Source organism: Neodiprion virginianus, chromosome 4, assembly GCF_021901495.1.
Source record: "Neodiprion virginianus isolate iyNeoVirg1 chromosome 4, iyNeoVirg1.1, whole genome shotgun sequence".
In the NCBI taxonomy this organism is placed as follows: domain Eukaryota; kingdom Metazoa; phylum Arthropoda; class Insecta; order Hymenoptera; family Diprionidae; genus Neodiprion; species Neodiprion virginianus.
In genome coordinates, this window is record NC_060880.1 from 31,397,042 (window position 1) to 31,424,570 (window position 27,529).

General features: G+C 39.5%; 3 protein-coding genes across 6 annotated transcripts in view; 2 read left to right on the top strand and 1 right to left on the bottom strand.

Annotated features, from left to right (window-relative positions):
• Nucleotides 1–277: 277 nt before the first annotated feature.
• On the top strand, nt 278–4,537 carry LOC124303594 (N-acetylglucosamine-1-phosphotransferase subunits alpha/beta). 3 transcript variants are annotated; one of them, XM_046760999.1, is made up of 7 exons: nt 278–482; nt 781–1,202; nt 1,273–1,484; nt 1,618–2,674; nt 2,773–2,944; nt 3,053–3,240; nt 3,345–4,537. In XM_046760999.1, exons 1-7 carry the CDS (start codon nt 363–365, stop codon nt 3,652–3,654), a joined length of 2,481 nt encoding a protein of 826 aa, XP_046616955.1. In that variant the 5' UTR covers nt 278–362; the 3' UTR covers nt 3,655–4,537. The 3 variants fall into 3 exon arrangements, with proteins under 3 accessions (XP_046616955.1, XP_046616956.1, XP_046616957.1); XM_046761000.1 differs by having other exon boundaries at nt 3,053–3,244; nt 3,345–3,421; XM_046761001.1 differs by having other exon boundaries at nt 372–482; nt 959–1,202.
• Nucleotides 3,699–6,626, bottom strand: LOC124303621 (ropporin-1-like protein). Of its 2 annotated transcripts, none has more exons than XM_046761062.1 (5): nt 6,037–6,626; nt 5,702–5,960; nt 5,522–5,598; nt 5,246–5,392; nt 3,699–5,148 (listed from the first exon to the last, which is right to left on the bottom strand). In XM_046761062.1, exons 1-5 carry the CDS (start codon nt 6,290–6,292, stop codon nt 4,994–4,996), a joined length of 894 nt encoding a protein of 297 aa, XP_046617018.1. In that variant the 5' UTR covers nt 6,293–6,626; the 3' UTR covers nt 3,699–4,993. The 2 variants fall into 2 exon arrangements, with proteins under 2 accessions (XP_046617018.1, XP_046617017.1); XM_046761061.1 differs by having other exon boundaries at nt 5,246–5,413; nt 6,037–6,623.
• Nucleotides 6,627–8,546: 1,920 nt separating this feature from the next.
• The window catches only part of LOC124303590 (myelin regulatory factor-like protein), a 50,362-nt gene continuing 31,379 nt past the window's right edge, over nt 8,547–27,529 (top strand). The window contains exon 1 of the mRNA XM_046760988.1: nt 8,547–9,098. Coding sequence (XP_046616944.1) covers nt 9,056–9,098 — 43 coding nt within the window. The 5' untranslated portion in view covers nt 8,547–9,055. The remainder of the gene's footprint in view (nt 9,099–27,529) is intronic.

Sequence of the window (27,529 nt, forward strand, 5' to 3'; positions counted from 1 at the left end):
GGCGTTTTACACAGCCGAGTCGGCAAATCCTTCAAATTTCACACACGGGTGGAAATCGAAGACATTTATCGGCGATACGTCGTTGTTATCAAAGGTTTGCTGCATCGGAGAAAGTAAAATTCAAAAACCGTTCAATTACAGTAATAAAATAATACCAATTTAGGTATTTCAAATTTATCAGGCAAATACGTTTGAAAGACAAACGTATGATCTGAAACGTTTCATAGTTCACAGAATGAGAACCCCTGCACTTGTCAATTTGTTCTCATTCAAGAATGACGTGCAGCGGCCGACGAACGGTACTTTGCGTATTTTTCTATTGAAAAAGCAATGCTCGCGGCTATTGGGATTCCATAAATATAATGAGCACATGGAAATTAGTGCAGAGGCGGTGTTATGACCTCCTATCCAATAAATATTCACTCCTCGTTATTTTAGTCGCATTCACCTGTATTTTCATCGGCATCGTACACTTCGGAGAGGTTAGAAAATTATTACCAAATGTTTATTTATTCACCATATGTCTGTCTCTCTATCCACTCAATTTTAATACCAGAACTATTCACGCCGAAAAAATTTCACACATGCTATTCAGAGTACAGTCACGCTGTTTAATCCAGTCAAACATGTCTCGTAAGATATTCCGCATCACTTAATTTTTTATTTTTTTATAAAATATGTGTATTTTACAATGAGGGATAAAATGTTAGACATGATATTTGATGAGGAAAGATTTTCAGCCCCTCTATTATTAACTTCGTCTCATGAAACGCAATTTAGGTCTGGCTGGAATGGAGTAAAGAAAAGTACGAAGCGGTATTTCACTCGTTCAATGACAATATACTCGGCACGTCGTTTCAAAAGAAGTTATGCCAGCACGTTCCCATAGACGTTGTTTACACGTGGGTGAACGGCTCAGATCCGACATTTCTTAAAAACCTTGAAAAATATGTCCCAGTGACAGATGTCAACATAGCAACGTCGAGGTTCGACGACAAAGATGAACTACGATATTCTCTCAGATCTTTAGAGATGTATGCTCCGTGGGTGCGGCACGTCTACGTCGTTACCAACGGCCAAATACCGAGCTGGCTAGACATGGATAATCCAAGACTCACCCTAATTGCCCATGAAGATATATTTGTAAACCGTGACGATTTGCCGACCTTTTCTAGTCCAGCTATCGAAAGCCATATTCATAGGTATTTTACAACAGAAATGCAAAAAGTTTCCCAAGACATTATTCACTTTGTTACTTTTTTCCCTTTAAAGAATTCCTGGACTGTCCGACAAATTTTTGTACTTCAACGATGACGTTTTACTTGGTGCCGACGTTTGGCCCGAAGACTTTGTGACCAAGGCAGGTGGACAGAAGGTCTATCTCGCCTGGTGGGTTCCAGATTGTTCGGATATTTGCCCCTGGGCTTGGGTAGGTGATGGAGCATGCGATCCGGCGTGTAATACAACAATGTGTGAATTTGACGGTATGTTTTATTTTAAAACTTTAAATATGTGATTATCGAACAAAAAGAAAGGAAACTCTGTCTGCCTTTTTCCAAAAAAATTTTGTGTACACATTAAAGAGATAAAATTGAATTTCAATGATTGTTGTAACAGGTGGCGATTGTGAACCATCTCTTACGCCAACTGAGAGCGAACAGATGGATGAAGGGAACGACTACCCTTATAAATTTCTACCAGAAAATCAGATAAGAAATAGAGATGCTGTTAAAATTTTAAATATTTTAAAGAGGAGAAGTAACGAACCAGGTGAAATCTTGGTGAACAGAACGATGACTAGATCTCTGAAGTACTATGATTACAATGTAGAAAATAATAAGGCAGAAATGTTAAAAAGTAACCATGAACATTTATTCACTAGTAATGAGGCTTCAAGTGACCCAAAAAATGTGCTCACACAAAGACTGTATAAACCAAAGAGTAATGAAAGAAGATTAATTGAGTCTTCAAGCAGAACTGTATTTCCTGTTTCACATTCTACTACCAAAGCACGTATAGAAAGTTCAAATTTAACGAAGAACTCTATGATGAGTTTAGAAACTGTTGGTTCTGGGCCATTGCAATCAGCCCGATATGTTGACAGGATAAATCTACGTAGACTTTTGTCAGGAAATATTGGAAACATGAGCACAGCAACTGATAGAATTGCACCAAAAAACTCTAGTCATGTAAATATAAGCTCAACCAAAAATTTGAATCGATTGGAGCGACGAAACCAATTACAACGTTACCTGAACGACAATATAATAAATTTGGTTCATTTCAATAATTCAAATAAGTCTTTTCAAAACAGAAACATGGAGTCCGAAACTGAATACGAGGATAGTGACACCCAAGCAATGCAATGGAAACACAAATCGAGGAAGTTGGATACATACGCCGAATCATTGTTATATGTAAATAGAATATATAATTCGGTGTATGGTTTCGAAAGGCGGAGAGTGCCGGCGCACATGCCTCATTTATTCGATAAGTTCATCATTCAAGATATGCAAGTGAAATTTGATAAGGAATTCAAAAAAACCTCTAGTCACAGAGTGAGAGACCGGGAAGATATGCAGTTCGCGTTTTCCTACTTTTACTTCCTCACAAGTGAAAAATTCAATGTATCTATCGAAACAATATTCGATATGTACGACACAGATAAATCGGGGTAATAAAAATTAGATGTTTTTCTGCATGAAAGTTTATTTCTAATTCTTGGACAGCGATAACAATAAAATGAAAATAATGTTTTTACTCTCATTGCAGAACCTGGTCTGATCGAGAAATTAGAACCCTCCTATCACGGATATATCCATTGCCATTGGACTACGGTTTGGTTATGGGGTTTGAAAATCAAATTTCGAATTGTTCAAAATACATAGACGTTTCGAATGCTCCACAACCACCACCCGGAGAAAGATATCTCGACTCAACTCTTGTAAGCAACTCTTAATCTTCAATTATTGCCAGCTAAATATCCTCTAAAATAAAAACACTTACGTATCTCCATAACTTTCACGCAATGTACCACAACTATGATTTTCAGCCAGTCGTCACGAAAAAGTTAATCGCTAAATGCGACTCGATCGCTAAAAAACTTCTTGCCAAGTTCGGCACAAGAAAGCGCTATAAACACGAGCACTTCAAAGGCGATAGGAGTGAGGTTTTTAAAATGTTGACTAGTAACATTTCAGTGACCGTCCAATTTCTGGACGAACTTCGAAAGGAACCCAAGTAAGTTTTCAAATATTATTCTATGCAAGTATGTACTTTTCTTCATTTTTTTTGAAACTTGAATAACGAAGATTATTAATCTTAAAATCACACGGTTATTTCAGAAAATTTGTGTGCCTAAATGACAATATGGATTCAGCTCGACAGCCGGAAAACGAAGTGGTTAAAGCTTTACTTGGAGATTTTTATCGCTCACTGTATCCTTTGAGAAGTAGCTTTGAATTGCCTGCTCAATATCGTAATCGTTTTTCTCATCGCCATGAACTTGTAGAATGGAGAGAACGTCGAACTAAAGCTAGAAATCTGCTACTCTGTTTTTTGACTTTATTGCTAGTTTTAACAGTCTATAATTTGTTTTACCATCAAGCAAGAAGGTTGTTACGCTTTCGAACAACGTCGATACTTCTTGTGTAAAACGGTATTGTTAGAAAACTTTTATCTACGTATATATTTTTTTCGAGAATTGTTCAGGCACACAATTTTTTTATTTGTATCCAATTTATCATATCACCGTATTTTCAAGACCGTAACATTCGTGCATGATACGTATTCCCAGGTATAAAAACGATTGTCTAAATGAGGCTCAGTTGAAACGAATTATACAGACACATGTATAATAATGTATTGTAATTTTGTATTTATACAAGTGTGTACATCAGGCGTATCGCGCGTAATTTTTATCATTACTAGTCAAATAGATATCATTCACGTATACTTATTAATATAGCAGCACAAAGTGCAGTAAGTTACCTTCTTCATATAGCAAGAATGCGTGGGAGTCAGATTAGAAATATCTAAAGAAATCACCAGTCCTACAGTAAATCAGTATATATTTTATGTACACGCTTTTAGTTGAATCTTTGTAAGCAGTTCCTATCCATGAATATTTTTCGATATTACAATTGAGAGTATTATTTACAAAAGATTGGCATAGCAAGAATATCGATTGAATTACGTAGAATATTATTTTGGTGCCTTTACTAGTTTATAATTAAGTAAAAAATTAAGTACGACTTGCAATCAAAGATTTTTCAAGCATCAAAGCTTTGATTTATTTGTCCTGAAGAGACAGCTGGTTTTTAATTACTGATATAAAGTACCCATATCAAGTGACACCGTAAATACTCTAAAACAAATGAATGAGCAAACTTTATATTACTCCAGATGAAAGAATAAACTTTCCTATCAAATTAAACTGATTTATCAGTGATATTTAGTGGCATAAGTTATTTAGACCTACACAATGTATATCTATGCTATGGATGATATTTAACCACTAGATTTACAAACAATGAATTACTGCAAAAATTGCTCATTATACGTATGTACAGAACAGTTGAAGCTCGATAGTATAACTCGACATTTTTCTAAGAGTTAGTCATATGGTGTGTAATATATTTTTTCTTTTACCCAATATTTACTTTTTGCGTGGGTACGTCGTACAATGAATGAAATTGTATAGATATCTGAATAAAATTCATTTGAATAACAATGCAAATCATCTTACAGATCGTTTCGCAATTCCTCAAGAAAAATGGTCGAACTATCATGTAGCAATTCAAGCCCGTTTCAAACGAGGCTGACATTATAATACCTACGCAGCTCAGACAATTCCCTACTCATTACCTACGAAAAGAGAATTCGGATCAACAAACTAAAAGTCTCATTCAATTCGTAACCGAAAGTAGATCGTGTAGTTAGGATATTCACCGATGCGTGGGCAGGTTTACGAATTATGACAATTGGCAAGGATTTATTTTTTTGGCTGCAGTTCAGGATAATCGAGAGATGGACATTGAAAGTGGCGAAGATTTCGCGGACCTACCATACCTTCCTGGAGTCTGGCACATTCGCTCAACCATATACTCACAGTTGCTACATGCTCTGATGTCAAATAAGGTCCGATACCTAGAGCGAATAAAGATTAAATGATTTCCCTAAGATATGACAAAATATTCCCAGTTTTTCTAAACCAAATTACATTCTGATGAAGAAGTATACTGGCCTGGTACTTTCAGAATCCGTGATAACGAAGGTTTACGTTTTCCTTTTTTTGGTTTCAAATCCGATTTTGTTTCTAATTTCTCCAAAACAACCGGGGCAGCTATATCACTCTTACCGGAATCGTCTTCGCTATCCTTATGCCGGGATTCTATCGAGGAGCTTTCATTGTCTACATTGTCAATGTGATTGAGGGATAAATTCATCAGCACTCCATCGTGCCATAATTAACCAACAAAGAAATGATCAAATTAATCAGGGCGACCGTTAATCAGCTTACCCTGTTTCATTATTTCTGACGAATGTACGTTGAAAGACATTTCATCCGCGCCATCGCACTGTAGAGCAGCGAGATAACTGAAATAATGGAACAACGAATTTTTGTAGAGGATTACGAGTCCATATTGTAACTAGCTGAGCACTTAAGACCTTTGCAGTAAAACAATTTGTTATGTTTTACCTATAAATTTCCATGAACAATTTTAGCGGTATCATTGCTGAGCCCCCTTCTGGCTCATGTGTAAACAGTTCACAAATCATTATCATAGTTTCGTGCAAACTATTTCCCAGGAGCCCGACGCCGATACTAAGAAATTTTTTCACCTGACACTTGTTGTGAAATTCTCCGACGGACATAATTAATTCCAGATCTTTATGATCCAAGCAAAGTCCATCCCAACGCCGAGTAATCGACTCAATGGTCAAGCTTTTATTGTAATCTGAGATCGTGGATAAAAAGATTTTCCAATGATAAAATGAGACAAGTACTTCATCAGAAGTATGAAAATGATGTACCTCCGAATTGGCGAAGCAAAACTTTTAAAAATCCTAGAGTCAGTCCAGATTCGGTACTAGGTGGCGGGTATTCTAGCCTCAGCTTGATCGGTGGCTCTTCGCCATCGGCTAAGGCTCGAAAATATGTACTGGACCACTTTAGTAAATCGTAAGGCTGTGTGCGTATCGCAGCTTTGCAAAATTGTTTTAAGATGGTCGGTAACGTTGGCGGAATGTTTATTTGCTGAGTGCAATATAATTGCTCCGCGAGAGGCATGATTATATATGATTTGTTATTTACCACATAGGTGGAATAAATACTTTATTCAATCAATTAGAGAAACAAAAAGAATGTCGCAAGAATATTTTTGCAACAATCGCCCATGCATTGATCAAATTTTGCAGAGCTGATCAAAGCACAAAGTCTGTCTAACTGCTTCAATGTCAGGCTTCTATTGTTTATGCTGGTATCTCTATGGCAACGACATTGAACGTACCAAGTACTGTACTATACTGTTATGTGTACTACGATATAATACACGTATTGGGTCTATCAAACATGTTTTTTTTTTGGTAATTGGTGAACAAATTTGAAACCCAAATACCAAATGTGCACGAAGTGATCAATAATGAAAAATTATAGGACCAATGGCGTATCAATAGTCTGATACAGAAAACCTCGATCAAAACCTACATGTGCGTTCTAACAAATTGCTACCCGTGGTATTTTCTGGAAAGTTACTATTAGCGACATATTCAGTTCTATATTATTGTTGTTGGATTAAAAAATTATGGCGATTTCAATAAACTTGTTAAAATGCGAAAATCATCAATTTATGTATAAAGTCCTTGATTAATCTCATTGAGATTCCTCGTTATTTATTGAAACATTCATTATTCCTGTAATCCTCGATAAATGCCTTGAACAACGATATTTGACAAAGAGAGGGAAAATATGGGTACTTGTGATATTTCCAAGCACAGCGTCTCATCTTATCGAAACATTTTGTGGAACATTTAGCCCAAGCGGGCCATTGAACGATAGCTTTGCACAATACATTTCAGAAGTTTCACGATGAACTAGCAATATAGAGAATATGATATTAATTCCACAATCAAATACCGAATGAAATTGCCCAATATAATTAAATTATATTATGATGCATGAGATCATTTCTTAATATTATTTGTATCACATGCGCTTGACTACAATGTAATCTTCAGCATTCACTATAACTGGCATATTTGGCTAACCAACTAATATTTGAGTAAATGAAAACAATCGAGGCGCACATGCCGCGTTGTTTCATTCGTTTGTAAGCGCCCTATAATTAAACTCTACTTATACTTAAACCCAAATTTCACAAACTTCCAAAAACTTTCAAGCAATTTTAATAAGTCATGGAACGACACTTAAGGTTAATCCGTCGCTGAAAAGAAATGGGAGGAACGCAGACATGTAAGTACAAAATTCTGAGAACTTACAGCGCCGGTGATACACAAGGGTTGTTTACGATCTGTACTGCAGATGTGGGCCTCGACCTTGAATGAATTGTATCACACTTCGTACCGGTCCGAGAGCCTTGAAAAAACTGGCTAGTAGGTCACGTATGTTTTCGACAGGACTCGATAATCTTACGCCGGAAAATCACATAAAATCAACTACCATCGTAGGCGAATAAATTCTCGAATATTAAAGTTATGTAAATACGACAAACACATCTTTATCGCGATATTTGCGATTTCCTGCAGCCACAGTAACTCGTTTTTCACTGCACCAATTATTCACTGCACAAACTTTAGTTACCGAGTATTTCGATAGAAAAGCACTCATCATATCACACATGAATATTCTTCAGTCAACGGATCACACGTTACATTCACCGCAAATAACAAGATTTTAAACACCGCGATGTTCTACCGCAAGTGATGCTGGGACCTCGAACACGGCAGGCGTGAAAAATCTGCGCATGCGCAGTGACGGATTAGTGTAAACCAAGTTGCCAGTTCTCGACGCGACAGGCGGAAGTTTGAATTCGTATCTTTGGGAAGAATAAAATAATTTGAAGATAAAATTTATGAGCTAGAGTTTGCTGCTTATAATTTGCAATAAACTCTTTCCCTCCGCGGATAAATCCGTCGTACTCCTTGTTTCTTTTTCCATGCATCATAACATTCGGTCGATAAGTTATCTTTCTCTGTAAATGTGTTACGGGTTACCATCAAATTGTTATTCAAAAGGTATTGAAAAATAGAAACACCGATAACCGAAACAACAGTTCTTTTCTTCAAATATGCCGAGACTGGTGAGACTGGTACGCTTAATCGGTAAAGATGAAACGCGATGGTAAGGTGAAAAAATTGATCGCGAGCCCGAAGATGTGTACGATTTTTTTCATTTCTCATACTTGCTCGACAGCCCCACCATCCAGGCAAAGATTTCTTTCACCGTAGGTAGCGACCGGTGAGAATGCGATCCGACCGATTAAAGAGTTCCCTGCACACATGCTGATGACATCTAACCAGTTGCTGTTCCAACTAGCATTTTTTATTCGACACACGGGCTTCCGCAAGTGAACTAGTGTGGGATCGAGAAGCGAAGAAGGTTTATTTCCTGCGTTCGAGCGAAGATCGACACGCACATGACCATCCAAATAAACTTCCGAGGTCACGTGACTCGGCGGTGACGGACAAGTGTGTTTGCCGCAGGAGGCTTTAGTTTTGGCCCGTGTTGGGATAAGTCGCGCGCGCTGCTGCAACGTTTACCTTTTCATTCATTCGCTCCGCTGTTATTGTTGTCGCCGCGGTTATTGTTTCCCGTATTCCGACCCTTTTTGGGCCCGAGAGGTGACGTATTATAATGGTTTTTCCCGCGGCGCTTCGCGTCCACATCGCGCAACGTTGGTAGTGAAACAGTGTGCCAGTTTCGAGGGAATCTGGGGACTCGACAAAGATGTGGAACGCAGTGGACGTCGTCGCGACGAGGCAAAATGGGGCCTGGTGAACCTCGAACGCGAGCTGGGGCCCGATCGCAGGAGGCATGGACGTCATCGGGGACGAGCAGACCCTCCAGGCGATTCTTGGTAAGTGATCGCGGGGCCTGCGCGGACCGCCGTTTGCTTCTTCTCTCCGTCGCTAAATTCGAAAACCACTCGAGAGCGTCGCGCTTTCGACGATATTGCGTGCGGTTTGAAAATATTATACTCCGCGTCTCGATTTCGTTGTTCCGTTCTCATTATCCGCCTTTCCTGCTCCTTCGCGATTCCGTTTACGGTGTGGGTGCCAAAGAAGGCGATATGTGCGTACATTGACCTTATTCAGATCCAACTGTTCTTTCGCGTCGTTGAAATACTCATTCTCGCCAATGGTGTAGAGTGTACAAGCCGCGTGAATGCGATACCTACGTATAGGTACTCTTCGATGTTATTATAACCGTATTCATTATATTCGCATTACCGTCTATCTGTATTGCAGTGTATATGCGGTAAATGCGCACGAATCTAGGCTCCCGGTTTTCTTTCACACATTGTACATACCTGCCTTTCTGCCTCGAGCGCCGTGTTACAACAGAATAGGTAATTTTACCACGATTGTTACACCACGGCTTTCAGCTACCGGCCCATAAATTCAAGTACAGTAGTTTCAAATCGCCTAATCATACGGAGCCTGCGTAATTACCACGTTCAATTGTCATTCCGTTGGATCGTATCGACGTTGAAAAAGAAAAAAGAAGATCGCGCTGTGAAAAAACAAAACAGCAACGATATATTTATCGCCGTTAAACCCAACGGGAAAGCGACCCCACCGTGATTTTCTTTCGCCTATAAACTTTGGTGTAAAGAAGTTGTTACATTGTCTGTACTTACACCGGCGATAACCACACCATGTAACCCACATTATCCAGTTAGTACCGCAGTGCAGCACCGAAATTGGATAATTTCAACGCACACAGTTCCGACGTGTCTGTACCCAGCTGGGACAACCCAGCAGCTAATTGATCGTACTAAAATGTTCACGTTAAGACAGCGTAGTTGGGGGTGGGATTTGATCATGAGGTGAAACAAACGCGTTTGCGCGCGCGTCCGTTATTGCTTTTGTTTTCACTTGCGAATCGTTAGCGAGATTCCTAACTTAACGACCGAGGACCAAAATTGAGATTTTTCTATGCCGTCAAATTGCGAGAAAATGCACGGCGAATAAAACCGCTATGCACGCCACCGTATTATATACGCGTACCTCATCATTCGTTGTAGGTAAATACCTCCAACTTTCTAACTCCGCTGGATGATGTTTAGCGACTAAAGTCGCAGCAAGCGTATTACATGCGTATAATAATAATTGTTTCGTGCTCGTGGCACGAAAAGAAGGAACTACAGGCCGGCCAAAGTTGAACGTCGGAAATATTCGTGGAGAATTATAAATCGTTCTTTTTATACGTCGTCAGTGATCAGGGAATTAGGGGCGCATATCTACCGGCATCGATTGCGTAAGCTCAAGGATACCGATTCCTGCCTATTATAACCGGCGTTATTATCCTTGACGAAGCGAGTCGTCAACGGCCCTCGAATAACGTTCGCGTACGCATGGCGTTAGACGTACAGGAAATCGTAAGTTACGAAAGTAATTACGAACGTCTCGTAAACGATGACGAGGAGAGAAGAAGCTCAAGTGTCAAAGTAAACATCGAAGTCGACAATCGTCCATCCAGTTCTGCCGCGTCTGAAATCGAAAATATATAATACAAAAAAAAAAAACACAACGCGTATCACTACGTATTGACTGAAATTCATCTAGCCTGCATCTCTGGGCGAATCTTCTTCTTCTTTGCAGTGACATCATTATGTATGTCATATGTAATATTATGCGTTAAACTGGCTGTGAGATGCTAGATTTTTATCAGAAGTAATATATCCATACCGCGTACTTGAACATTAGACATGCAGTTGTTAAAATAGCGAACTTACATGTTCATCCGTACCAAATACCGACGACATGGGCGTCGGAGAAGTGGAACAGGAACTCTGGAACGCTGCAAGTTGCGATGTACGCGGATAATTTTTAAAGAAATTAGCGAACGGTCGGTGGTAGAGATGGTGTGAAAAGGATATTTGATTGTTTCAGTAAACTTTGGTGCGTTTGTTTGAGAGACTTTGGAGCGACGAGTCTCTGCAAAACTGTATCTACGAAACTATGTTCGATTATACAAGCGTCCCGACGACCCCCGATGATGATTTTAAGAGAAATCATCGAATACCGCCTCAATCACGTACAACGCACAATACGTCTATGACCGTTGACTGAACTGTTCGCGCGTCGCTGATCGCGAGACGCAGGTGAATACAAGGTGTTATAACGACGATAATAAATACGGGCGAAAAAGAAGATTGTTAGATAAAAAATCCGGAAAGCAATTATTGAGTATAAAACTTTAGCCCATTATCGATGATGCAAAGATATTTAACACAGCTGCGATGTGTTGTTTTGAATTCATCCGTCCTGCATCTACAAACGGGATTTAAATCTTGTACAATACGTTGTATATTATTTAAAATGCGAAATAGCAATATCGTGGCTCAAAGATATATCGAGTCGCCGTCGAGCTATCATGCATTTCAGATAAAAACAACCGGCGATCATCCCTACCTCATAAATAATAACAAACAACATTATCGCGATTGCACGGGACACGTGTGTGTGTGTGTGTGTGTGTCTGTGTGTTCGTGTACATGAGTTAAAGATATGATATACGTGCCTCACACACACACACACGTGTATTTATACAAAAACCCCGCGCTCTCGGAGAAGCTCGCATATTACTTATCGGCGATCATTCGAGTCGCAATAATAGCCCCGAGGGGTAGGTTCAAAATGGCCGATTCGAATCGCGAGGCGCATGCGAGGACCGCGTCTAAATCCACCCTTGAAGCCTTACTGGCTGTTGGCCACCCTCCTGAACGTAAACCCGCCTCTCCTTCTCCTCCAAGAAGGCGTCCGTCCCTCCAGTGATACGATATCACGATCGGAATCCGCGAGACATGCGCCAACGATTACTTCCTGCTAGTTATACAAACTTCGCCCCATCCCCCCCCCCCCCCCCCTCCCCCCAGCCCCTGTACCAAAAGCTAAGACGAATAAACGATGAAGAAAAAGAAGCGAAAGTAGGAGAAGAAGAAAATTTACACATAGATGTACGTACGTACATAGACGGAGGCACGCATATCTACACGATTATTGTGAGTATAGTTACTATATAACAGAGTTTATAGGTATAATATAAAACACGTGCATCGGTGCTGAGCTCCTCTTATATCATAGAAATTTATCACCCTTCAAGTCGCGTTGACGTATCGTTTTATTTTCTTTGGCATCGAACGCGTTTTTGCCCTCTTTTTTGGCATACGCAACGCATACTTTTATTTATTTTGACTGAACAGGTAGGTATCACGTAGGTATACCTTGTAGCTTTACACCTGTGCATATTTTATTTTTCCGCGACGTTGCGACCTGTTTCGATGATGATAAAACGTATGTTGTATGTTATATACATATACAGCGATCCCAAATGCAATTTTATCACATGTTGATAATCGTGACAAATAATTGGAACGATCAAATTTCGCGGTTTCCCAAATTAGAAATTAGCTTACGTTCCAAATCGTTTATTGTACATATATACGGTTACAGTCGACGTTTCAGTATCCATTGTATACCAAACCGTGTATGCATGAAACCAGATGAGAAGTTTTATCGCTGGAATGTCGTGAAAAGTGAAAAATCGAAGAATGTTATAGTCCTCGATGAAGAAAATCTTTTTTTTTTTTCAAAAATTAATCGCAGAGTTCAAAACTCTGGACGTAAAATATCCGAGAAAAGAAACAGTCAGTCCAACACTTAACAGTAAAATATACCCACAGCCTGGCCGGTATAATTTAAACGTTTTATACCTTTCTCCAGCTGGAGATGAAGCGACGCGGTGAACGCAATATTCGCATGTTTGGGATTTGACACCTGACCCTCGATCAGGGGCGGTCACAAACCCACCTGCGTGAGAATCGACACCACGCAGGGTGCACATTACGCGTCCGATGTCCACAAACCGCCCCCAATATTTTCCCAACCGAACCCCCATAAAACGCCGACTGCATCAGCGGCCGCAGCTTTGACGAATAACATTCCCCCTGCAGCGAGAGGACGGGGAGGGGTTTGTTTAATCGATGACGACCCTGTGATCCCGATATAATATTGTACTAAACCTAACTGCAGGACCTTCGTCCTTCCGACCTCTGCAGCGTCGAATTAACGCCTTTATTATCAATGATGCAGACGAGTTTCTGAAGACGACTTCGCGACGCTTGAATTCAGGCCGGTCAAGAATTGCGTCAAGAATTTATGCATACTCCCGAAACTGATTTCTTTTAAGTTGGAAAGGTTTTCACATCCAAAGTTCTTCGTGTTATATTTTTCGGTCAGTAAGTAAGCAACATCTTTCGGCAGATATCGGTGTAATCTGAGCTAATCGTCGTGTTTATATCCGGGCGTTTATTTTCCTACCCAAATTAACGCCTATCAGCTACACCAATTAATTCCGAGAATATGCTTTATCATTAGGTACAAGGTATACCAGATATAATATCTAGTCTGGTTTTTGTAGAACCGCCGGCGACTTAAGTATGGTCAGTACGGAGTGATTCGTACCTACTTTACGTATGCCGAGCATGGAGTTTCCATATCTGGGAGAAGTAACGCAACACATCTACGAACTGGACATTGTTGGCAGGCGAAGACTCGAATGAAATGAAATTAAAAACTTTCGAAGATCATCATTGAGTCAGTGCTTCATTGCCTCGAACTTTCCGCGTATCGTATACGTCTACAAAATACTTTACCCGTTTGCATTGCATCCAAAATTAATCACTTTTTTGTAGAACTATTCCATTCGTTCCAGCGTCGTCTTGCCCTGCGGTACGGACATTTTTTCATTTTACAGAGGTTGAAAACTCACATCTTAGATTAATTGTGATATCGAGATTGATTAACACAGCGATCCTTTACATGCGGGCAAAAATGGTAACGGAAATCATCATGAATAATTGATATGTCGAACTTCAAGCTACTTTTGGTTTTATTGAATAATTACGTATAAACGGGGTTAATATGGGTCGACAGTGCGAAGATATAAACTATAGGTAAGTGTAAAACTATGAGTAAATAAACGACCCTCTTCCGTTTCCACTTCTATAACGAACTCCGGTCTCTAGCCATAAGGAATAAGTTGTAAAATCAAGCACCGAGAGATATTTTTAGTTCCGGTTACCGCTCGGTCCTTAACTATTTTCATTTTCTACCACAATCGAAAAATATAGTTCCAGATACAAAATGAAAATTAGTTTTCATTACTTAGGTATAGTAACCGGAAAGTCTAGTATCCGTTACGATTCTTTCTCATTACGATCACTGTTGCTATATTCTCTCGTAACTGTTGCCGAAAATTAACGCTTGTGCAACAATAAATTGACGTTAAAGCCTTGTTTAACTAAAAAAGTGCAGTAAACCTCACAAACTGATTTTGCGTTGCAATTGCCAAAAAGAATCGACAATAATGCAAAATGGTTAGGCGTACCTTGTTTTTCGTAATTCCAACAATATTCGTATAGTATTTGTTGAATAGAAAACTCAAGGTAAAGATCTCTGGGGCTCTTTCCAGAGAATTCTCTGCCTCTGCTGGGGTTCCACAGAGCTCCCATTTGGGGCCACTTCTGTTCTGATTATTCATCAACGATATAGTTTTTACCTCTTTGTCTAGCAATATCCTTTTATTCGCCGATGACATTAAACTTTTTATGAAAACTTGTGACCTATCTGACTCCATCAAGCTGCAAGACGATCTTAGTGCAATAATGAGCTGGTGCAATATGAATAAATTAGGGCTAAACCTTAGTAAATGTAAATCAATGTCCTTCGCCCGAGGCTCTCATCTTGTTCATGAGTACACACTAGGTGGATCTCATCTTTGTTCACGGGTTGATTCAGTTAAGGATCTTGGGATCCTATTCGATTCTGGTCTGTCTTTTGCACCTCATATTGCTAAGATCATACGTAGGGCCGAAAAGTTTTGGTTTTTTATTGTTCGCAACACACGATGTTTTAAGGACTGGGGAAACCATCCGTTAGCTGTACATGACTCTCGTTAAATCTGTCCTAATGTACGGCTCCACAGTTTGGCGCCCTTACTACAAAAATGGCATTTATGTGATGGAACGTCTTCAGCACAGAGCTCTGCGTTATATGTCAGCTAAGGCCTTGTCCCCTATGCATAAGTTTGATCACGACTACCATCGAGTTGCTGTTAAATTTAGTGTTCCTTCCATCCTCTCATCTATGGAGATTGTTGACTTGCTGTTCCTTTTTAAGGTTATGTCCGGGAATATTCTATCTGTTGAGTTGCGAGGGCTCATACCTACTCGGTCTCAAACTTACGCGACTCGGAGTCCTGACCTTTTCTACCCTAGAGTGGGACGTGCTCGCTTTTTCGACTGTATCTTTTTTTCGACATATGAATCTTTTTTTTCTTCTTCAAAAAGGCTGCGGCCGTATAAGAAACAAATAAATAAATAAATAAATAAACAAATAAATAAATATTCAGACAGTTTTTTTAACCATACCCGTTTTACTGAATTTTCCTAGTTACTGTAACAAATGAAATTTTTCTCAGCGAGTGATACGTATCATTCTGCAGGACTTTACGCGGCCAGAGTACGCCGGTAGGTAAAGGTGTATCTGTATCCGTAATTGCACGGGTAATCTGGGCGATCGTATAGGAGGTATACCTCGTACGAGCATGGCGATGACGCGACGACGGACGCGGGTCCAATTTGCGAAATTATAGTTGCCGGAAACACGCGGTTGGTCACTTCCGCGAAAATTTTACTACCGCGTTGGATGAGGTTTAGGGGGGTCGGTGAGACCGCCTCGATTTCCCATCAAAAGCCGATATGCACGCCGAATATTTTCAACCGCTGCGGAAAAATCACCGACAAACAAAAAAAAACAACTCCATCCGGTTTCCGGCTCGTAGTTACACGAACGACGATCATTTCTGGAAATGATTGTGAACGTGAAATGCAGAGCTTGTGATCTGGACCATGACGAAGTGGAAAAAGGGAGGACAGAGATCGCGGAAAGTCCGATTGTCAGTTCGGTGTTTTTCACCAAATTAAAATTACAATGCGTGACTGACGACTCGGCTGTATAATAATAATAACAACAGTACTTTTCCACGTGTCACGTTTATAAATCTTCTTCGGTTTATTGGGTACAGCCTTTTTAATCCCGAATTCTGCACCACCGTGCAACAAAAATCAAAATAAAAGGACAAATGCAGGGAGACAGCGTTGTAACGAAGAGAGAAACAATGCAAAAATTTTCTCAAGGTAAACTCGTTCGTCAGAAGGAGAAAAAAAAATTGAAAAAAAAAAACTAATAAAGAAGAAAAAAAAAAGAAAAGAAAAGAAAAAATACAAGACGTGTGCAGAAGAGAAAAGAAGAAAATATGATGAAAAGAAAACAAAAGAATAAGAAACACAAGGTTATCGGTACAAATGTCCTTTGTAACTTCTATATATTATTATCTATTAAGAGTGTATAAACGCGGACGATGTTATGCAATCGTTTTTCTAGAACTATCAACAATCCGTATATCACATACATTCTTCAATCTCTCCGCTTATTTGTGCAGTTTCTCTCTCTTTCTCTCTGTCTCTCTCGCATTCTTCTTCTATTATATTCTCATCCGCGTTGCTAACAACGATCCATACCTTGCGGATAGCGATTTGCTTCCTCATTTTCAAAGTGTCATCGATAAATCTGCCCACTGTGGTCAATTGTATTGTAATATGTTGTACGTATCTAACTTTACTTAAACACCTTGAACTTTACGCCGTGAATCTTCAGCTATAGACAGTCTTATTAGTGGTAACAACAAGGCTTGAAATTCCGACATATATATATATATATATACGACTATCGACGCCATTTATTATACATCCATGAGTAATAATAAGCCTTTCGATTATGAATCAAATTAGATTCACGTCTATGAAATTACGTACCGAGCAAATTATCTTAATAAACGCCGGCTGAATATGTTGGGAGATTGAAGCGCTGTGTGTAAAAAAAAAATTATTATGTAAACTGATGAGAAAAATCAGTTCGAGCCGGCGAAATTTCTTTAACAATTTTTACGGAACTCGCATCATTGGAGAAGCGGAATTTTTCGGCAACCTATATCGTCACGATTTCGACGAGATATAATCCGAGAAATTGTCTGGAAATAGCCAGCATAATTAACGCGATATCACGGTCAAAATAACCTCCATTAAGGGGATCATTTCCTCGAAGACGATAAGCAAATGTTCCCATTCACTATTAGTAATTCGTATAAATCTTAAAACATATCGGAACGAAGTTCCAAATAGTTTCAATACGACTAGACGATTTCTGAAAACCTCGTGCCGGTGAAATTGAAATCCAATTAAAAATCGACTGCTGACAAACATCGCACTGTATGAATAGTACAGGTACACCTATTTGTGTGACGAGAGAAAGATCTCGTTCTATTCCCTTCTATTCATCATAAATTCTTTTCTCAGCTCGGTGCGCGGGCGTCATATGTCGAGAAAAGTGCAACGTATTTGCACACCTTATAGGTGCATACAGCGCAAAAAGCACGGGGGGGGGGGGGGGGATCAAAACCAGATATAATGTACACTAGACAATGCATTCCGTAACGAGTTGTTCGGTTTAAGGTTTCGGTGCACTCGTATCGGCGAAAACCAAAAAGGTTTCAGGAATACAATAGAGAGAAATATATTTAGCTAACTCGTTAACTTTAAAATGAAAATATTTACTCAAAATGCTTTTTTTTTTTTTTTTTTTAGTAGAGAAGCACTTTGTTTTTGTGTCTTTTTTGAAAATTTACATTTCTCTAGCAATGTGAGAATTATAATTATAACAAATGAATACCGGCAGTCATCGATTTGTCGGAAAGTTTTACCCCTATTTCATACGTGCAATGATATCTCGCGAAAATTGTTGAAAAAAAAAAAAAAAAAAACAACTGAAATCAATGTAGCGTACAAGAAAGCGAATGGGTTAAAAGTAGACACCTGGAATAAAATTTCGCGACAACTATGCGTAACAACGCCTTTTTTTTCTACGCGTGCTAAGCTCAACTAAGATCAACTGTGCGAGAGAACAGTCAAACGAAACGTTTTTATAGTTGAAATCCGTACTATACTCTAATAGTCATGTACCGGACATTCTTTCGCTATCAGTGCGCACTTACCGATCGTACATCGCTGAAGTTGCACACACGTTGATGGCAGATTCGTGCGTCAATGCCCGAAGCTCGACGTCACAACGACGAATCATCGTAATCATCGTTGATGGGTTCCCCTCCGGCGGAAGATGGTCGCTTGGCCGGTTGGTCGGTCGGTCGAATCCAGTTTTTCACATTCGAATTAGTTGTTATAACACACAGCTGCTACAGGTGACGGTGATCCGGAGGCTGAGACAAATCCCGGAGGATGAGGTTTAAACTAACGGTAATCGAAGACGAAAAATTTTCCGTTAACGAACTGCCGATATTTTCCTCTATTTTTCTGCATGCGCATCGAATACACGTTTCAATTGCAGAAGGAACGAATCGGTGCATTGTTGGGCGTTGCGAATACACGCGATAGATGATTCTATACACTGAGAAAAATTTCATTTGTTACATAGTAACTAGAAAAATTGAGTAAAACAGGTATCGTTAACAAAAACTGTTCGAATATTGTTGAAATTACGAGAAACGAGGTACGCCTAACCATTCTGCGCTATTCTCGATCCTTTGTGGTAATTGCAACGCAAAATCAGTTTCTGAGGTTTACTCTACTTTTTTAGTTAAATAAGGCTTTAACGTCAATTTATTGCAGCACAAGCATTAAATTTTTGCAACAGTTACAAGAAAATACAGTAACAGTGATCGTAATGAGCAAGAATCGTAACGGATACTAGACTTTCCGGTTACCATATCTAAGTAATGAAAACTAATTTTCATTTCGTATCTAGAATCGTATTTTTCGATTGTGGTAAAAAATGAAAATAGTCAAGGACTGAGCGGTAACTGAAACTAAAAATTACTCTCGGTGTAATGTTGCACGTATTACTGCGCCTTTACTTCTTTCAGTCAACTTTTCGCTTGCATTATACCTCGTACCTCCGGTAATACGTGTGCGAGGTGTGCGTCAATTTTCAAGAATAACAACGAGGCCGCGGTCGTCTGGTGTTTGACGAGAAGATAATATTTTTTTTATAAATATCTAAATGTTTCACGGACTGTGCGCATTTCACGTTGTCTTCATGTCGGAGGGACGCTTTTTTCAAAAGTTTAATACACGCAGATTATATATCCAATTATCGTCAGCGCCAGAGACGGTCAAACATCGACGACCGCTTGGCTACCGGTCATTGCCTATTCCCGTTTTCATCAGAAATGTCTCTATCCTCGTTCGTACGCACATCAAATTTACGACTCTAGTATCCGTTTTTATCATTTTTTGCTCTTCCTTTCATGCTCGACGCGACAAAGGCGCAACCTATCGTTTCGATTCGATTTCGTTGGATTAATATGTCATTCGGAGTATTTACAACTACCGCAACTTTATAGCCGATCGTGCAACGGTATATAGGTGTAATAAATTAAACACACTGTTCAAGTCTTGTCGAGAAGTGGGCTTTTTCTTCCTCCGATATCTGCAGTCGTTGTCGATCCGCTGACGGACGGACGGACGGACAAAGTTTTTCCCCGATCGTTCGTTCGCACTGGAGAAAGTTCGATATCTGTTTTATCTATGTTTTTTTTTTCGAAAGGTACAAAAGACTTTAAACATCGAATTGAAGTCGATCGAAATATCCCACCAGTGCAAAACTTCAGCTTTTTTATACGTGTGTAATAGAAAATGCAGTATAAACGATTATTTTTATCGTTACCAGAGCTCTTACAGCGACAGCACGCTCTGGTTGTTCGTTGAGAAAGTTTGGGAGAAAAAGAAAAGAAAAAAGTAAAAAACACCGATAGAGGGAGAGAAAAAGAAACCTCGAACTGAAAAGAAAACGAATGAAATTAATAAATAAATTTAACAAAAAAAGAAGCAAGAAAAGAAAAAACAGGATAATTCAAATATTTTTACGAGGCGAAATGTTCTTTGTTAGCAACGATTAGAGATATTATCGCTCGGCTCGTAAATCTACAGGAAGCGTAGAATCTCATGGAAAATCGTTCGTTCTACCAGATTCATCCGGTGATATTGTAATTGCATATATATATATATATATATATATATATATATATATATATATATTATCTCTGCGGAAGATTTACGGCCGCATGCAATCCTTCGTGAGATTTCCATTGAAATCGTCGAGTCTGATGATTTCAAATTTGTATTGTCGGTTACGTGCGGGGTATAATATATGTAACCAGCAAAAAGCAAATTTGGAATTGTGACGCGAGTGGAAAAATAATAACGCGTGATTCCGTTCATACGTTGCCCGCACGAGCAATAAGCCAATGGATCCAAGGCCCAAAGATGCACACGATTAATCAATTTCGTATATTTAGCGAGCTAAACGAAGAGAATAAAAAATATCAGCAACACGAGAAGATAAAAAGAAAGAGATTATCGAGGACCGGGCGAAAATCTTGACGAATGACAGAATTTTTTTTCATCGTTGAGAAAACTCCCGTAAATCTTTCCGGATCGTATTTTATATCTACATCGCAGCGTAACGTAAAACGAGCCACTGGCTCCGTTCGCGTGTTCTCGACTTGACGAAACGACGACGAGACGACGATGATAATAATAATTGCACTTTTCTGACTTGTTCAACCTGGTACTTTCACAGTCATCCGGTTGGCAAGAGCCGTTTAGACTCTCCTAACCCTTCCCGATCCGAGAACCATGAATCGAGATAAGCCTTTGGATGTCTGCGTTTCGGCAACGTCTACTTTACACTTGTTCCTCGGCTCGTCGTTACGCACGTACACGCTGTGCTTACACACACTCACACACGGTTGTGCAGGTAGGTAGAGCCATTACGTCAGGTGGGGCGGTACCCAACTACTTCCGGATTGCGAGTCAGGGTTATTGCATTGTCAACCGAGTTACAGACAAGTTTTTCATCTCTAACGCATCATCTTATCGTTTGAAGTCGGATTTTCCAAGAGTAATTGAACGAACACGTTGAGCGATACAATTATTTTCCAACGATCGACGCAATATTTGAATCGCCTGATTCGCGGGATTGAAAAGTCAAGTTTATTCGCGCGTTGCGTTTTATACAAGTTGAAAAAATTGTCGGTTAATTGGTATACCGATTGTATAATATTCTACCTACCAATTGTCATTTATCGTATTGTTTATAATATAATTGTTATTATAATATAAGGACGGGTTTAGAAACATGTCGTATCCAGAAGCAACGTTATCGGAAACCTCGTTGCGTTTCATCCCGAGATAATGACGAGGCGACGAAATTACAGTCTCTGAACAGCGCAGCGTGCGGATCGTGTTCTCGATTGAATCACGTAACCGCGGTTCATGGATCAAGTTTTATTCTTCGTTGCACAGTGTTCGCGCTATGATTTGTTACACATCGACCAAATGTGAGTGTAACGCGAATGCCTTCTTGCTCGGTTAATCGCACGACGATGACGCACCTCGCGCCTCTAACAGGTATTCACAGCTCTGCAATGCTCGCCAAGCAAACGCCCGCTAAACGTGCAAATCCACGTGAGACCCAATTTCTCACAGCAAATATACGACGGATGATAGGAGGTGAGAAACGAGAATCGGAACATCGAATTTTTATTGAGGCGAAAAGTTTATTTAAAAAATTTAAGAAACATGGAAAGTCCAAGTACAGAAAATTAAAAATACAGAAAGTCGAAATGCGAAATGACAAAATATAGGAAGGTCACAAGGTAGAACGGCAAAATTGAGAATCCGTGTACGATTCTATATTATCAAGATGAATACTAACGATTTTCTACATTTCGGCATTACATGTTCTGACCTTTCGATTCTTTTACTTCTCTATACTTATACTTCTAAAGATTTTTCAATTCTATATCTTAAACCTTAGCTTCTTTAAAAATTCGACATTGCGGCCCTCCGACTTTTTCATCTTTCCATGTTTTTACTCCCATTTCGTTGGATTCACCGAAAGTCGACAACGCCGTTTCAACACATCGTCAACTGACATTTCGTCACCACGCGTATATACGCAGCAATAAATCGTACAACTTATACTCAAAGTGCAGGGATCGAGCCGATAATTCCTCACGCATGGGTACCAAATAAATTCCCACAACTTATAACTTGTCAAATTAGTACACCCGATGCCGTTAGCTATTTATTTGTATTTTTTTTGCAAAAATTTGCATCTCGAGAGGCTCGGGCTAATGTTAATGCCGATGGCACAACAATTCTCTGTTGTGCGATTTTGCAATCCGATGGATCGGCGGATCGAGACCCGGCTAGGAATGAGCCGGTCCCGTCTTTTATTGACTAGGAACACGTCGAACCTTTCACCTGCCGCGATCGCCACGGTTCAGCGCCAATGGACGAATGCCGTGTCTGCTGTATGGGGAATGTTCGACTCAAAGTACATGCACGGAGTCGGAGTAAACACTCGCCTTTGTTCTTTTCTATTTCTTATCCTACTCCCACGCAACGGAGGCGAGGAGAGAACCTTAACGGGATTCTTGGAACCTCCAGCGTAACGTACGCTCTGCGATATTAATCCTACTCTCGATTCTGCTTCACAGCTTATCGATTCAACCGATGCGATGCGATCTTTATTGTCGCCAAATTCAATACTTTTCTTTGAAGACCGAGGAAAGTGACACGCGTAATGCAACGTCAGAAGAGATCGGAGAGTTTTCAGGCTCAAAGACTTTCCTTCTTTTCTAACCATTCGTCTTTGTGACTTGGGACTATCGACGTGATGCGATCGATTTCTTGAAACGATTGGTTTTCGATATGATGAATAATTAACACGTAAATACCATCCAATTAAGATATTATAATTTATGGTTGGGTTTGGTCGCACGGTTCTGCCTGATGTTCATCACGTAACTTGCTGCAAAAGAGATAATTCCAAGCTGAGGACAGTCAAGTTGTATGTATTTCATACGCGAAAAATGTTGATACAATCCTATTGATAAGTATTCAAAATAACAGGCATCAAGGCTTTGAATCTTTGTATTAAAACTTACGCATGCTGCTGAAAGAGAATAAAAAATCAGCCTGTCCTCGTATAATAAAGTTTCACGAAGTTTGACAGTCGTTCTCGATGCTTCTTTCGTGCCGCATTGTCACACGCGTTTCCTTCGATTCGCGATATATATCACGCATCGCGTATCGTATCTTTATCTCGAACATTACGGCGATAGCAAGACAATTTTCTCGTCTCATCCTTTATACCAGCAGATCGATATTTGCGGCTTTTTTCTTTTGATCCAAGTACATTGTCACAAGGGATACCTGGAAACAGCTATTGACCGACACTCTTAGCCTAATTTTGCAAAATGATCGTTACGTAAAAAATGTTGGATTTATTTTTCTTCCAATCGTTACGTTAGTCGTATACGTTTTTCGTTCTCGCGGACTCAAGACGTCCTTCGATATGTCCTCGCTGATGTCTGGATGTCGTGTTTTCCGTTTGGTCACGCCAACATTTCCACCTCCTCTCGTCGTCGTCGTTTTTGCACGACAGGAAACTCGATCAGAGGACGACGACAGCGAAGAAGACCTCCTCGAATCGAATTCTGCATGCAGTCGTAGAAAATATACGAATATTTTATATTATACTTTAACATGCGGATTCCTCCTGTGTAAATTACGCTGCAGATACGCCTATATTTCAAACCACATACTATATACGTGAATACGTACGCATGTTACATGGATACCATGCTACGTATCTCAATTTTTATGCGCTGTCTTTTTTCGTTTCTTTCCCCCCCCCCCTCATTCCCATTTCGGCCGCTTGCGATCCTGCACTTACGTATATCTTGTTTGTTTTATCTTAAATTTAAGCCTGTCGTGCAGTATATAAGTATGCATACGTGGTGTAGTATTGCGTGTAAATATTTTATAGTGTGTGTAGTTGCGTCGGAAAGTTACCGAGGTTTTCTTGTGCTCGTTGTTCAAGTTTTTTGAAACATATTTTGACGGAAAAACTTGCATAAGATTATATCGAGAAAGTATATAATCCGAATTTACAGGGATTTTCACTGTTTGTCACAGTTTATGGATCTTGGAGATTCACCTCCTAAGAAACCTTCCATCGATCGTGTGTTTGTTTATCGAATTGTATATCGAACGAGTAAAAACCGAAGAATAAACTCGATCGCAAACAATCATCGTGTCTGGTTATCGCAAAAGTAACGAGTATTTTCGTATCATCGGCTCACGCCTGAGGCATTGAAATTACTCACTCGTGTGACGTCACCCATATTTATAAGCTCTGTTCGAGGCAGAGGGACTTCTGATCGTGCACCTGTAATTAAGAATCGATGAAATGTAAACTTGTCGCAGATTTCCAAACTTCGTTTACGTTAAATAAACACTTGGCTTTTAGAATTTCTTACGGCACTGCGCGTCGCGATGCCGCCAATTTTTGACCTCGATAATTTAATACCTATCCACATGTAATTTTTCATTATCTCCAGCCACCAGTCTGCCTGCACGTGGGCACAGCGATTGCGCCGCTGAAATTATTCTCCTTCGTTGCAGGGAAACGGATTTTCATATTCGGTACAATTGTCGTTCAAGTAAGGGATTACTCTTCGCTATTCTTCGGAGAAGGAACGCAGGTATAATCCATGTACCTGCAACTACGAATTTATCGCAAGTGACTCGATAAAATTATCGTCATCGTCTCTGCTTTGCGTTTATTAATTATCATCAATCGATCGTTTCTGTATATAATATATTCACTTTCAAGTCTTATTAAAACGTCGATCCGATCCTTGCGTTAATTCTTGTAAATATTTTTCAACCGATTCGAAAGCCTTCGATGATAACTTCTGCTGATGCCGCTGCACACGGAAATCCTAGATTATAATATCCGTGGATCCGGGTTTGCGCCGGCGCGTCGCGACGCTGCGGAAGAAACACGCGATATATCAAACGGCGTACAGAATTTCTACTTCTTCCATAAGTTTACCTCGAATCGATATCAAGCGGCCGGGGAATATTGCCGGTACGTTCTTTATAATTCGCCTAGAATGACGGAGGGTCGGGGGAAGGGGCTTTTGGGGCATGACGTGCAGCTCGGAAAGGATAAGAAAAATGGACGAACGGAGTACCTACCGCGATTTAGGTGCAACGTACACGTCGACAAAAGTCGCGACAGCAGTCGCAGCGGCAACGATTTATTACTTCAAGTTCCGATTCTTTGACATGTACTTATAACCACAGCGTTCCAAAATGTTGAAGAAATTTTCTTTTCCATCTTTAGACTCTTTTGACGGGCACTGAGAAAATTTGCATTTGTTATAGTTGCGTTAAAAATATAGAATAACGGTTTGAACATTGTTGGTGTATAACGAAAAAATGAGGTAAAATTGTATAGTTGCGAAAACGTTTCATGATTATCGCATCGTTGCAATGAATCTCCGTTTGTTTAGTCTGCACTATAGATACTTTTTTATTTAAACAAGGCCTTGAAATTAAATTATCGCAATAGTTAAAAGCAAATGTAGTACCGAGTGACCATGAAAAAAAAAAAACAGCGATAATACGTATCAAAAATTTTTTTTGTCACGGCAACGCGAAATTTATTTTAAATTCACACCTATAATATAACTATATTCCATCGGTTATGCAGGTGAAGAATGAAAACAATTCATGTTTCTACGTCGACGCTGCGGTAACAAGTTGAAGCGAACTCTGTAAGAATAACCAAAAATAATCGATTGCCGATTAAATGGATTGTTTTATCTCACAATCGGTTTTCGTTCTTTACTCCCATCAACGACGCAGTACAATATCAATTTATGTGATTAAAGTATAAATTACTATCATTGTCTTACTTACCATAAGTACCTAATTCATATAACAAGTGAAATATGAATGAATATTTTTACTTGAAATTGAAAAATATTTTGAACGAAACTTTCGTTTCATATGCAGCGTTTCAAAAAAATAGGAAACAAGCGAATAATCGTTGTAATCGATTAATTTACCGATTCAATCGAGTCGCGTTCGATTATTTTCAACTCACGATCAGCGGCCGTAGCTGTAACTCTGCATCTTAATTAAATATCATGAGCTCGAAATCGAAGAAGGATAATCGACGTACGGAGCGTGTGTTTCGAGTTCCTACGTCAATTAAAACTGTAACGAACATCGCACACGCGTAGAGTTGGCGCAGATTGATCAAATATTCGAATTACGATCGTACCAGCGAACGGACGGTGCGGCATGACGTAGCGTACAAGATCATCCGGGCATGTGGAGTCTGTCGATCGGAGCCAGACCAGTGAGATTATCGCTCTTAATTGATCCCCGGGGAGCCTGATTTCTCTCCGGGTATCGGAAATCGGCTGTTCAAAAACCTTCCTATTATTTCAATTTCAGACACAGTATATTATTCCTCGGACTCGTTGAAACAGCAGCAGCAACGACGTCGGCGGTGGTGGTGGTGGTCTTGTTGCTTGAACGATTGTCCGAACGTTTCTCCGCGTGTCAGGAGCAAATATAATCGAATATAATGAAATATAATGAAATAATATGATGAATCATCTTCAGCCGCAATGCCAGTTGCGAAAATTATTTGCCACCAAGATGAAGTTGGTAACGTTGCTGTAAACGATGCATGTTTGGGAAAAATCGTTACACCGAGGGAAATTTTTAGTTCCCCTTACCGCTCAGTCTTTGACTATTTTCATTTTTTACCACAATCGAAGAATACAATTCTAGGTACAAAATGAAAATTAGTTTTTATTACTTAGATATGGTAACCGGAAAGTCTAGCATCCGTTACTATTCTTGCTCATTACGATCACTGTTACTGCATTTTCTTGTAACTGTTGCAAAAATTTAAGGCTTGTGCTGCAATAATTTGACGTTAAAGTCTTATTTAACTAACAAAGTACAGTAAACCGAACAAACTGATTTGGCGTTGCAATTACCAAAAAGGGATCGACGACAGCGCAGAATGGTTAGGCGTACCTCGTTTTTCGTAATTTCAACAATATTCGAACAGTTTTTGTTAACGATACCTGTTTTACTGAATTTTTCTAGTTACTGTAACAATTGAAAATTTTCTTAGTGTACTTCGCACCTTTAAGAATGTCTAAAATTTAGTAAACCATGATAAAAAAAATAAACACTCATATTTTGCTAAGCCAACACCTCGAAAATCATAAAATTACGTGCAACAATGATTTTTCCATAGTTTT

Bases quoted from the DNA above. Each gene is read 5' to 3' on its own strand.
- LOC124303594 (XM_046760999.1), top strand. From the start codon at position 363: ATGAGCACATGGAAATTAGTGCAGAGGCGGTGTTATGACCTCCTATCC. The intron at 1,203-1,272 runs GTATTTTACAAC...TTCCCTTTAAAG, and splicing joins ATCGAAAGCCATATTCATAG to AATTCCTGGACTGTCCGACA. The intron at 1,485-1,617 runs GTATGTTTTATT...TTGTTGTAACAG, and splicing joins AACAATGTGTGAATTTGACG to GTGGCGATTGTGAACCATCT.
- LOC124303621 (XM_046761061.1), bottom strand. From the start codon at position 6,292: ATGCCTCTCGCGGAGCAATTATATTGCACTCAGCAAATAAACATTCCG. The intron at 5,599-5,701 runs GTAAAACATAAC...CCATTATTTCAG, and splicing joins TTGTTCATGGAAATTTATAG to TTATCTCGCTGCTCTACAGT. The intron at 5,414-5,521 runs GTAAGCTGATTA...TTGACAATGTAG, and splicing joins GTCAGAAATAATGAAACAGG to ACAATGAAAGCTCCTCGATA.